Consider the following 13828-nt stretch of genomic DNA (forward strand, 5'->3'; position numbering starts at 1 on the left):
AGCCTGGTAGGCTGCAGTCCATGGGGTCGCTAAGAGTCGGACACGACTGAGCGAGTTCACTTTCACTTTTCACTTTCATGCATTGGAGAAGGAAATGGCAACCCACTCCAGTGTTCTTGCCTGGAGAATCCCAGGGACAGCGGAGCCTGGTGGGCTGCCGTCTATGGGGTTACACAGAGTCAGACACGACTGAAGTGACTTAGCAGTAAACCAACATTTGATTCTCAGTCTGTTACCTGCCAGATATGTGAGTTTTGGCAAGTTGCTGATCTTCTTGAACCTCAGTTTCCCAATCTGTAAAATGGGGTTAAAAATGCTTATTTTCTGACATGTAGTTCGTGTTGTGACCTATTCCTCTTCCTAGTTTAGTGTTCCCTGCTTGTTGCTTATAAACTTTGAGAAACTGCTTAGTAGAGCATGGATGGTTATTGCTGCCAGAGACAGGGTCAGATCTGGATTCAAATTCCACCATTAGTATTTAATGTGTAAACTTGGGAAAGTTATTTAATTTTTCTATCAAATAAGCATATTTCACAATTTTGTAATGAAGATTGAACCAACTAAAGTGATAAAATAGTTTCTACTTTTCAAAGACCATATTCCTTGCAAGTATATCAGTATATGTCCTCATAAGTCAAGCAAGTTTTGTTGATCTTTGTTTTTTGGAGTCTGTTATGAAAAAAAAAAATACAGGTTTATTGAAAAATAGCAAAAACTTAGACTTGTATGTTTATTGTATGCCAGACTCTGAACTAAGAATTTATATATATTATTTCATGTAACTTTCACAATAACCCTAAAATGTAGACACTAGTATCATAATTTTATAGATGAGGAATCTGATGTCTAGAAAATTAAATAATTTGCCTCAGGTTACACAGCTAGTAAGTACTTGAGTGGGGATTTGAACCCCAAAATTCTACCTCTGCTCTCCTAAGCACTGTACTGTATGTCTTCATGTGATTCTGACACACTTCCTTAGAGGCAGCTGCCTCCACTCCCTTCCTGTTGCTGTAAAGCATCTAACGCAGTATTCAGTGTCCAGTAGGCACTTGACAAGCATGAACTCTCTGCTGTGCATCTCATCTCCCAAGTGTTGGAGCTTAAGGCCTGTCATACCAACCGTAGGAGATAGACTGCTTGCCAGAACAGATTAGAAGAGAAGTCTCTGAGAATGAAAACTTTTCTCCATCCATTCTTTTATATGTTGAGCAATAATTGGTTAACGTTACCAGGATAAGTTTAATGTTGCCTTGTAGTTTACCGCATTATCATTTGACCTATATGCCATTATATACTAAATTGAATTCAGATGCTTATGAGGTATGATTTTAGTTATGAAACTGTCCCCTTTACACTCTCCCCACACTCACGTATTTTTTATGACACAGATCATACCTGACGTATGTTTTGGTGACTCCTTTCTGCGGCCCCTTCACCAGTATATATGCTCCTTCGCCAGTATATATGCTCCAGAAGAGGAGGGAACACATGTTCGGTTCCCTGTTGTCTCTCTAGTGGCTAAAACATGCGTGTGTGCTAAGTTGCTTCAGTCGTGTCTGACTCTGTGACCCCATGGACTATAGCCTGCCAGGCTCCTCTTTCCATGGGGTTCTCTAGGTAAGAATACTGGAGTGGGTTGCCATGCCCTCCTCCGGGGGATCTTCCCAATTCAAGGATCGAAGCCATGTCTCTTATGACTCCTGCATTGGCAGGCAGGTTCTTTACCACTAGCGCCACCTGGGAAGCCCTAAAACAATATATAGCAGGTGTTTAATACATATTTGTTTCGTGTTTCGTGTTTGGGTAAATAAAATGTGCAGTTTATAGAAAACTTATATTTAGTTATTATTTTTCTTTCTAGCTTGGATCAGAAAAACAAGACAGACTCCGCCTACTATGGAGGTAAGAATACACAAGGAAAATATTCAAATATGTGTCTGTAATGCTGTGCTTCTCAATTGAGTTTGTACTCTCAGAGATACATGAAACCTCTAAAACATATGTGATGCCACCTCTCCAAAATGTTAATTTTACTCCATAGAAAATAATTTCAAACATATTTGTAATAAATGTACAAATCATGGAATGTAACATAAAATTTATATAAAATTTTAAGTGAAGTGATAACAATTTAAAACAAAATAAAAATACTTTAGAGGATGTTTGGACTTAAAGCAGCTTGCATCAGAACATTTCCCTGGCCTCTGGGCGTTCTCTGTTCTGATATGGATGCTTCGGTGGAAGAGTTGAGAAACACTAGATCTCTTGGTCCTATCCAAATCATGCTGTTTATTTTGCCCTTAATTTTATATAAAACTATAAAATTTTATAATTTGTATGTAAATTTAATGCCATCAGGTAGCTGAAGAAACTTTAAAATATACAATTAACAGGTAATAGGTAGCACTCAGTAACTAATAGTTGAATTTGTATTTAAAACTTCAGAAACATAGGAAATTCCCTGGTGGTCCAGTGGTTAGGACTTCACGTTTTCACTGCCCAGGGCCTGGGTTCTGTTCCTGACTGGTAAACTAAGATCCTGCAAGCTACATGGAGCAGCCAAAATAAAAGCTTTAGAAGCATAATTTTAGTGGTATGCAGAATGAAAAACATAGCAAAGCTGTGGTATTTGTGTTTTTACAACATGGTTATCTCAATGGCAGAAACCAGCACAATATTGTAAAGCAATTATCCTTCAATTGAAAATAGATTAAAAAATGGTTATTTCATAATTTCAAAACACTTATTTCATAATTTTTATTTTAAAACAGTAGCAAAATGTTTGTAAGAGATAAATGTATTTCATAGGAGGGAAGTTTTCAAATTCATTAATATACTGCCTATTCCTTTTGTTTTACTATTGAGGATTCTTCTTTTCCCTCTCTACCACAAACCTTGTTGACAACATAAATGAGTTCCAATACTCAGGCCACACTTTTTAAGAGGTGGATACTCCAAGGAAGAGTTTAGGATAACCTGTAAATTAGCATACCTATTTTTACTGTTCCATTCCTCTTGGACTGACCCTATCAGCGTTTGTCTGACCAAGGTCTAAGTGAGAGTATTACTAAGCCTATTTTTAGCTTTATATGTTGCTTCCATCTTACCCTTGTCCTACACTTCTCAGACTCTTTTTTCTAGTATCCAGTGAACCTTGGAATAAAAGTGGAAAAAAAAAATCAATGTGATCCAGTATGCAGAAGTATCTTCTGTGGTTTCCAGTGCTAAGGATGGATCAAGGAACCCTTCTTGTGTTGGCTACAATAAGAGCTACTGTTCTTAGAGAAACGGGTGCTTCTTCTATCCTCAGGACTTTGGAAGCCTTCTTTAGATACATGTAAAGTGATTAGATGGAAGTAACTGCCATTATCAGGCCTAAGTCACCACTCCTGTAAATGTTAGGTAATCCCATCATTTCGGACAAGCTCCAGTTAAAACAGTGAGACCAGGTCATTCCATCCATGGTGCTCACATTCTCAAATGTCTGAAAAGGAGCCCTCTGTTTCCTCTTTTCAAATTTACTATTAGTTGCAGTGTTCTTTATACAGAAGAGCCCCCATGTCTGTGGGCCCCCAATACACACACACACACATCCTCTTCTCTCCCTCCTGATCGTTTCCATTGTGTTTCAGCAATTTCCATTTTTTTATTAGCAAATTGCCATTCACATTTGATATTGTTCTAGGAACTTTCTCTACCACAGAACCTCTACTAAAATCTACCTGTGTCTAAAAGATAGTGAGTCTCTTCTTTCCTTGAAGTGGATTGTGCTCATTTTCCTACAACGCACAGAAAGAAAGTAGGACCTTTCCCCTATGGTTTCTAAAATAGTCTTCCATTTTGTGGGCCCAGGAGAATGTAGTACCTTTGCAATCTAAGTAGATTTCTTTCAACCTATTCATCATTTTTATCTTTGCTAATATCCAGGGCACTCTCCCACACTGATGGCAGCGATTAGAACCAAACTTCCAGTTTTTTTCTGTCACCGTCTCTCCAAGTTCTTAGCCATTTAGTTCTTTGACTTTGTCCTCACCTGTATCCCTAGCTCAAAGAACAACCGCTTCCATAACCACACCTTAGTTCATATCATCACCAACACCATTCTACCATTACAACTTACAAACTTTTCAATCCCAGAGTCTACATATATCATCATAAGGGAGAGGAAAAACCCATTTACAATAAAAATAAGGCATGCATACAGAAAACCACAAGAATTAAATGGGATTGTTTAACAGGTTATTATAGGGCAAATTCCACCCAGATCAAGAAATACAACTTTGCCAGCTACTCATATGCCCCATCTCAATACAACCTCCTTTCTACCCACAAAAGCAACCTGGAACCCTGACTTTTGTAGTAATCATTTCCTCACATGTTTAAATAATCTTTCTTCTCAGCCAAATGGACACTATAGTTTAGACTTGCCTGTTTTGTAAAAACTTCATACTTAAGTCTCTTTCAGTTTATATGTTCTTCCTCCATCCCTTTTATTTCCTGACAGATTTATCTATTGAAAAACCCAACCAAAGTTTGCCACAGTCTAAATTTTGCTAATCTTATGCTCTCTGTGTAGGCTTCTCAGGTGGCGTGAGAGGTAAAGAACCTGCCTACCAATGCAGGAGACATAAGAGATGTGGGTTAGATCCCTGGGTTGGAAGATCCCCTGGAAGAAGGCATGGCTACCCACTCCAGTGTTCTTGCCTAGAGAATCCCAGGGACAGAGGAGCCTGATGGGTTACAGTCCAAAGGGTCTCAAAGAGTTGGACAAGACTGAAGTGACTTAGCACGCATGCACGCATGTTCTCTGCATAATCCAACATGTTCTCCTGTTCCTCTGTCTTCCAGATTGGAAGCTGGATCCAGCAGCTAGATACTGATGTTTGATCTTTTTGTCAAGAATGTGTAAAGTGTTTGGCAAGACTACAGGAGTGCATTGTGTCTGGTTGTCCTTTTTCTAATCTTTGTAGATGCTCATGCTTAATGCGTATGGTTAGTTCATTGGAAACAACCTCCTGTGTTCTTGCATATCTTTTAAAACTAGTTTGTTTTTAAGATGCTGCCAGTAATTTGAGTTCTCTACTTTTTTTCAAATCTGTTAGTGAACTCCCACCCCCAAATAGACTTCCACTATATCATCTATATAGACTATGGCTGAAGGTTTGTTATTTAGTCACTAAGTCATGTCCAACTCTTTTGCAGCCCCATAGACTATAGCCTGCCAGGCTCATAGCTGAAGGTAGCTAGTAGCAATTAGAATTACCATTTACAGTAGCATTAGAAAACATAAAATACCCTGATATAAATTTAACAAACTATATGCAAGACATATAGACTAAACACTATAAAACATTGGTAAGAGAAATTAGGGAAAGACCTAAATTAACAGGGAGATATATCTGTTCATTGATTGGAATATTTAGTATTGCTAAGATGTTAGTTCTCCCAAAAGCTACTGATTTGCAGCAGTAATTCTTAGCACTTTGTCATGAATCAGTTACAGAGAAGCCTTATTATAACACAAATTGCAGAACCTTTTCCCCAGAGTTTTTGATCTACAAAGTCTGGAGTAAGCCCTGAATATTTGTATTTATAGCAAGTTCCCTGGTGATGCTAACTAATGCTGCTGATCCAGAGCCCATACTTTGTAAACCACTTCTCTATAGACTCAGTCAAGTAAAAATCCAGTTAAAATCCCATTAGACTTATTTTGGTGGAAATCAAGATGCTGATTCTAAAATATATATGGAAATTCAGAGGACCTAGAGTAGCTGAAAGCAATCATGAAAAAGGAGACAGTAATTAGAGGACTTATGCTCTAATTAGAGAACTTATGCTCTAACAATTAGAGAACTGACTCTAAAACCATAGTAATTAAGACAGTGTGGTACTGGTATAAGGATATATAAACAAATAAATGGAAAAGAATAGAGAGTTTAGAAGTAGATAGTGTACAACCAGCTGGTTTTTGGTGGTAGCACCAAAGGAACACAATTAGAAATGAAGAGTCTTTATAACAAGCTGGAATAATATCCTAGCTGAACTCGATCCCTACCTCACATCATACACAGATATTAATTAAAGGTGTGGATCCTAGACTAAACGTAAAAGTTAAGACTATAATGCTTCTACAAGAAAACATAGTGGAGGGCTTCCCTGGTGACTCAGTGGTAAAGAATCTGTGTGCCAGTGCAGGAGACGGGTTTGATCCCTGATCCGGGAAGATCCCACATGCCACAGAGCAGCTAAATCAGTGAGCCACAACTATTGAGCCTGTGCTGTAGAGCCCATTAACTGCAGCTGCTGAAGCCCGTGCACCCGAGGGCCCATGCCCTACAACAAGAGAAACCACAATGAGAAACGTGTGCACCACAGTGAAGAGTAGCCCCCCCACTCGCTGAAACTGGAGAAAAGCCTGCATGGCAGCAAAGACCCAGCACAGCCAGAAATAAATGAAATAAAATTATAGAAAAAGGAGAAATCAGTGGCATATCTTCACAACTTTGGGAAAGACAGGAGATAGCAAGCACCATCATAAGAAGAAACACTGATAAATTGAACCTAATCAAAATTAAAAACTAATGCTCAAATCAAAAGAGAACATGAAGAAAGGAACAGACTGGGAGAAAATAATCCCAGTACGTGTATCTGACAAAGGACTTGTATTCAGACTGTATAAAAACCACTTCAACTCAATGATAGAAGACAAAGCTAATAAAAATGGGGTGAAAATCTTGAATTGGCTTTAATAAGATTCAAGAATAGCCACTAAGCATATGGAAAGATACTGAACGTCACTCATCATCATAATGGGATGCCATCACACATCTATGAAAATGGCTAAAATTTAGAAGATTGACAGTAGCCGTAACTAGAACAACAGTAAATGTACGTATATAACCATATCGTGATTGGTAGGGAAATTATATAACCATGTTAAAAAACTGACAGTTTCTTCCTACCCTATAACTCAGCAGTTATAGGCCACCTGAAGGTGAAGGAATCCGTTTTTAGGCTCACTTCTTGGGAAGCCCTGGCCAAAAGAATCTAGTTCCTTGAAATACTATTTCAGCTTCCTGATTCATGCCCAGCCCGACTTTCTAGCTTTCCTCTCTATATTTGCTATATCTATCCTACCTTCAAAGGTACTCCTTGCTATTTCCCAAGTTGAATGTCTTCTTTTCCATCAGCTGGGCTCTTCTGCTCAAGCTTAATTTCATCTAAAATCATTGCAGCACTCTTTGCAACAGCTAGAACATGGAAGCAACCTAGAAGTCTGTCGACAGATGAATGGACAAAGAAGTTGTGATACATATGCACAATGGAATATTACTTGACCATAAAAAGGAACACATTTGAGTCAGTTCTAATGAGGTGGATGAACCTAGAGCCTATTATACAGAGTGAAGTAAGTCAGAAAGATGAATATTGTATACTGTCACATATATATGGAATCTAGAAAGATGAATTTATTTGCAAGACAGCAAGGGAGAAACAAACATAGAGAACAGATTTATGGACACGGGGAGAAGGGAGGATAGGGTGAGATGTATGGACAGAGTAACATGGAAACTTACATTACCATATGTAAAATAGACAGCCAATGGGAATTTGCTGTTTGTCTCAGGGAACTCAAGCAGGGGCTCCATATCAACCTAGAGGGTTGGGATGGGGAGGGAGATGGGAGGGAGGTTCAAGAGGGAGAGGACATATGTACACCTATGGCTGATTGGTGTTGATGTTTGACAGAAAACAACAAAATTCTGTAAAGCAAATATCCTTCAGTTAAAAAGAAATAAATTTAAAAACAAAAACAAAATTTATAATCCTTTCTTCAACTTTTCCCCCAGCTTATTAACTCAGAGCTAGTCATTTCTTTCTTGATACAACTACACTGCCTTGTGTACTTATATAAGCCTTTGAGTTCAGTATTATAATTACTTATTTTATTTGTCCATCTTTCAGACTATATTATGGGCTATATGGCACAGGGATTATGTCTTATTAATTTATATATCATAAACACTTAACACAGAACCTGATTCATTATTAGATAGACTTTTATTGACAGACTTGAAAATCTCAATGCCATGTAAGTATATTACATGGTTTGTATGACAGAGTTGGACTTCCCTGGCGGCTCAGACAGTAAAGCATCTGCCTACAGTGCAGGAGACCCGGTTTCAATCCCTGGGGGGGGGAAGATCCCCTGGAGAAGGAAATGACAGAGTTTGAATTTCCAGCAGCCAACTATAAAATAACCCTGAGAAACTGAATATATTTTGAAATTGAGCATTGCTTGTACTTTTTTTCATGAAAATTCACATTTTACTTCAGGTTGCCAATATTATTCAATGCCTGTTCATCAGTTCAATACAAGTTGAAGTAACATTTCACAAAAAGTAATAAGGTAGACTTTTCATAGTCTTAACTATGTCCTATTAGAAGCCATATATAGCAAGTTATTTTGAAATACTGCTTCTCCTTTCATACTGACAAGACAGTAGGAAACACAGTTTTCTGTTTGAAAAAGTGAATAAATGCGTTGACAAAATATATGACTCAGCAGTAGGTTTACAGACAGTAGAAGAAAGTGGTAATATTAGAGCTTACTCACTTCCTTTTTAATACATATGCTCATTGAAGGGCTTCTCTGGTGGCTCAGCTGGAAAAAAAAAAAAAAAAAACACCCCACCTGACAATGCAGGAGACCCAAGAGACACAGATTCAATCCCTGGGTCAGAAAGATCCCCTGCAGAAGGAAATGGCAACCCACTCAAGTATTCTTGCCTGGAAAATCACATGGAGAGGGGAGCCTGGTGGGTCACAGTCCATGGGTCACAAAGAGTTGGACATGACTGAGCACACATGCCCACAAGCATGCTCCATGAAAGAGGAAGAGGAAATTCTTGAAATGAGTAGAGAATGGAGCTGCATGGAGATACTGTAGTCTAAGGAGAGGCCGGAGCTGCGAGGTAGCACCTTGTTAACTTGGCCCTGTTCTCAGGTCTGGGCTGAAGGCTCCAATGACTCCTTTTTTGTCCGTGTCCAAAGTGATTTGGCTCTGAAAGATACCACAGTGACTAAAACACAAGAAAGTTTGTAAGTGTTGCCAGAATTCCAGTATATTAATTTACAGTAAGAAATTAAATTGGCATAGGAAAAAGCAGTAGGATATGAGTATGATATTTGGATGAGAAAAGTTAAGTGGTAAAATTAATGTTTAATTGCATCAGGCCCAGAATCACCTGTTGTGTCCATTTCACCATAGGGATAGTCTGACCACATGAATAGCCTTATGATTTGGAATGGAAAAAAGTGGCCACATGCTTGTTAAGGTTTTTCTTCCTGTTAACAGTGTTTTTATGGATTGTCAGCATTTGTTTCTATGATTCCCTTTTTTCTTTGCTTCTCTTTTTTAATTGACCTATTATTTATTTTGCTATTACAGTAGTTATATTATGGTCAAATGTTGCTGGCCCTGCAGCTCTTCTTTTGTTTTACTCTTTTCATATCTCTGCCCTGGCCTATCTTGCAGTTTAACTTTCAGAGAGGACTCTTCTTTCTGAATTTTTGAGCCCCATCTCACTGTTGTCTCCAAGTGACTGATATTTGTTGAGCATGTTCTTGGTGCCTAGTATTATTAGCTCATTTTATAAGTTACAGAATTGAAATGTTTTAGGGTTAATGTTTTGCATATATAATCCTATTTTTCTGCAGACTTGTATGGGGAGTGTATGTTCTTAGGCAAAAATAGACCCCCTGCCCTAAAGCTCACAGTATCACTGTTGGAAATATGGTGGAATTGGATAAAAAAATTGTACCAACTTCATACTCTGAGTTGTAACATCATTCATTTAAAGTGAATGAACTAGAGATGCATGTATCAAAATAGATAAATCTCAGAAACATAGTATTGAGTAGAAAGAGCAAGTTGCAGAAGATTTCATTACCATTTATGGGCTTCCCCAGTGGCTCAGCAGATAAATAACTGCCTGCAGTGCAGGAGACACAGGAGATGCAGATTCGATCCCTGGGTTGGGAAGATCCCCTGGAGAAGGAAACAACAACCCACTCCAGTATTCTTGCCTGATAAATCCCATGGAGAGGGGAGCCTGTGGGCTACAGTCCAAGAGTCAGACATGTCTGAGTGACTAAAGCAGTATCATTTATATAAAGTTTGAAAGCAGGGAAAGAAAAATGGACTTCTAAGTAAAGTTAGCCAGTTTTAAACATATGAGTTTACTTTCTCCTTTTGAGCTTAATGAAAATGAAAGTGAAGGGTTTATTTTTAAAAGCATAAATTTACAAGGTCAATGAAAAATTGAAGACACAACAGCAGTAACAGTGTTTTAGAAACTGGAAAAGCAGATGAGCAAATGTTAGCAAATTTAGCGAAACTAAGAAGCATGACTCCTAGCAGAGAAGAAAGCTTAGAAGGAACCCAGTTTAAACCACAGAATCCCAGAATGCTCAGTAATTAGCAGTGCCAGGAACCTGAAAGTGGAGTTGAGGCTGATGCTAAAAATGTAACCTGGTTGAAAATCAATTTAAGAAGCAATTAGGTATTAACCAATAAATGTAGAAGAAATAATAGAGTTGGAAAGTCACCATTTTTCAACTGTCATTGTGATAATTGATTCAAGGAAAAATCATTAGTGGATATTAAAACCATTGGATCAGATTTTTGGGGGGAATAGCATATTTACATGGTCTCAAGTATCGCCCTACAGATTACTTATTAATTACAAAGGAAAAGAAAAAGTAACTTTATAGTGGACAAATTTCACCATACCACCTTAATCAGTTAGTCAAAAGCACATCACGTATGCTTCTTTGTATAATACAGTGAGAGTAAGACATCATTCATGGAGTTTTTTTTTTTTTTTTTAAACTAACAACCTTAATCAATTCACAAGGAAGTAACCAGAAAAACCTCATGAAATGCCGGGCTAGTCATGTCAGTGTAATGAACGACAAAGAAAAACTAATCAACATGACAACTAAATGTGACATGTGATCCTGAATGGGGGGAAAACTTAGCTATAAAGGATAGCATTGGGTTATTTCTTTAAATTTGAACATGAACCATGTATTAAATGATAGCAATGTATCAGTGTTAAATCTCCTGAAGAAAAAGAAAAGGACACTGTTAAATTCCCTTTGTGAAAGTCTGAAAACCATACAACTTCTCTACCCAGTGGAAAACTGGAGGTTTTATTCATGGGGAAGGGAAAACAGTACAAACTGTTTTTCAGACAAATATAAAGGTAGAGGTACATTCTGAAAAAATACAGGGATTAAATGAACACATACATACTGAACATAAAAAGTTGAATTACAGATAAGTATGTGGGAAATAAATAAATGTCATTATCTCCAAGAAAAACCTCGGGTAGGAAAAGGAAAAGTAATCCTAGTATACAGACAACCCACTTGTTGATAGTGTTTATTCATAATACTAATATAAATATTGAATATTGATCTACAGCTATATTGAGGATATGCTCATTCACTCAGTCGTGTCTGACTCTTTGTGGTCTCATGGACTGGACTGTAACCCACCAGGGTCCTCTGTTCATGGAATTTTCCAGGCAAGAATACTGAATGGGTTGCCATTTCCATCTCCAAGGGATTTTCCCAACCCAGGGATTGAACTCGCATCTTCTATATTGGCAGGCAGATTCTTTACCACTGAGCCACCTGGGAAGCAGGATAAATCCTCATTTTCAGTAATGAGAGGTTAATATATAATGCTTAAAACTGAAAAATAAAGCAATGATAATAGAAAAATGTTATGGAGGGGTTGTGACAAAGTCTCCTTGATAGCTGTCAACACTTTTGTGGCTCCCTGGTTTGGCCTGTACCATAAATACCAGCCAGAAGAATATAAAGTAGTTGTTTCCCAGGAGAAGGAAATAATATTTTTCATAATAAGCCTTTTAGGACAACGTGGCCTTATGTAACTTTGATTTAAAGAAAGAATTTGAGAAACCACATACACAATGCTGTAGATGAGGAGTAGCAGAATTTTTTCTTCAGAGAACCAGATAAATATTTTGGCCATTGTGAGACAATCTCTGTTGCAGCTGTTTAACCCTGCCAGTTTTTCTCTGAAAGCACTCATGGACAATATGTGAACCAGTGAGTGTGACTGCCCAACACAACTTTATTTACAAGGCAAGCAGCAGCTGGATCCTAGTTTGTCAACCCCTGCTGTCGATCGGTGGATTTGAAATTGGGATACCTGTGCCCTGGGTACACAGAGACTTCCTGTGGGATATACAGGTATGGATAGCTTTAAAGCAATTAATTTCCATGTTCTCTCTTTCCATATGTAGTCCTTCCTAAAAAAGATTTGCCAGAGATCCTTCTGGTCTGCCAGTACTCCTTTCTTTCTTCTTTCATAATCATCTGTCTTTCAGAAGAAAAGCTTACTTCTTGTCCACCCTAAATCTAACTATGGTGCATTGCCTTGGAATTTAAAAATCAGGGCACCAAACAAAGAGACATTGGAGAATTTGTCCTGAGGGAAAGTCCCTTGAGAACAAAACAGAAAGCTTCAATAAAAATTATTGAAAGGGGCAACACATTATTTTATCCAGGTGACAAAGACCCCATGCCTTATAGTGTCTCTCCATTTATCTATCTTAAAATTAAAATCCCACAAGTGAGAAAGTTGTCATGGGCACACATAATAACACATTTATTTGAATTTAAAAATTAAGTTAGACTTTTTTCTGACAGATTTGGTTGATTGGATTTGACATTGGGAACTGGTTTTGCCAATTAAGTTATATGGTTATATTTTCCATAAATTGAATAAACTAAACTGCAGTCCAAAGCTTTGACAAAAATGTTTAAAGCATGCATTCAGTCAACAGTAAACTGCCATTATTTAAGCGTCAAATAAGCACGGTGGTACATAGTTTTTAAAAGTCTTAGGAGATGAGCATATTAAAATTTTAAAAACCACTGCTGTTTTGCTTCTGGATCTATAAAGATGTAGTAAAAGTATAAAAACATGCATGTAGTTGTTACTGCTGGGGAAGGACAGTGTGGACAAGGGGTCACAGTATTTTCTTGGTCATATCTTCAGTTTTTATTTTCTTAAATTGGATGGTAGTCATACCTGTAGTGTTTTCTTTCTTGAGTTGGTCATATTTGTAGTGTTTTATTTCTTAAGTTGGATGGTGGGCACATGGGCATATATTATATTATTAGCTATATTTATTTATGGGCTTCCCTCGTGGCTAAGTTGGTAAAGAATCTGTCTGCAATGCAGGAGACCCAGGTTCAATCCCTGGGTCAGGAAGATCCTCTGGAGAAGGAAATGACAACCCACTCCACTATTCTTGCCTGGAGAATCCCATGGACAGAAGAGCCTGGCAGGCTGCATTCCATGGGGTCACAAGAGTCGGACATGCTTAGCGTCTAAACTACCACCACCACATTTATTTATACACGTGAAATATTTCCTTTAAAAAAATATAGTGATATATTTATGATAATATATTTTAAGTGAACATGTTGGATCCCTGATAGAAAAATAAGATATTCAGAATAAACTGAAAAATTAAATGTTTGAAATTCTAAAGTACCAAAAGCACTTAAGGAGTTACATGGCAATATGTATAAGAAACAATAAAAAAAGGAAAAGAATCAATGTGGTTTAGTTTTGGGAATTCCTTTTTAAATATTTAATGCTTTTATGGTTTTACTGTCATTCAGTTACTTATCAGGCACCTCTTATGTGCTTAATAGGTAACATAATTTCTTTGTAGATGTATGTTGTACATACCAGTTTGTCCTAGATATCTTAACT

At 37.6% G+C, this 13828-nt stretch overlaps 1 protein-coding gene across 1 annotated transcript in view; it reads left to right on the forward strand.

Moving 5' to 3' along the window:
• The window catches only part of NDUFAF2 (NADH:ubiquinone oxidoreductase complex assembly factor 2), a 172032-nt gene that overhangs the window by 114984 nt on the left and 43220 nt on the right, over positions 1-13828 (forward strand). The window contains exon 3 of the mRNA XM_005889060.2: positions 1865-1905. Coding sequence (XP_005889122.1) covers positions 1865-1905 — 41 coding nt within the window. The remainder of the gene's footprint in view (positions 1-1864; positions 1906-13828) is intronic.

This window comes from Bos mutus, chromosome 20 (assembly GCF_027580195.1).
Source record: "Bos mutus isolate GX-2022 chromosome 20, NWIPB_WYAK_1.1, whole genome shotgun sequence".
Lineage (NCBI taxonomy): Eukaryota > Metazoa > Chordata > Mammalia > Artiodactyla > Bovidae > Bos > Bos mutus.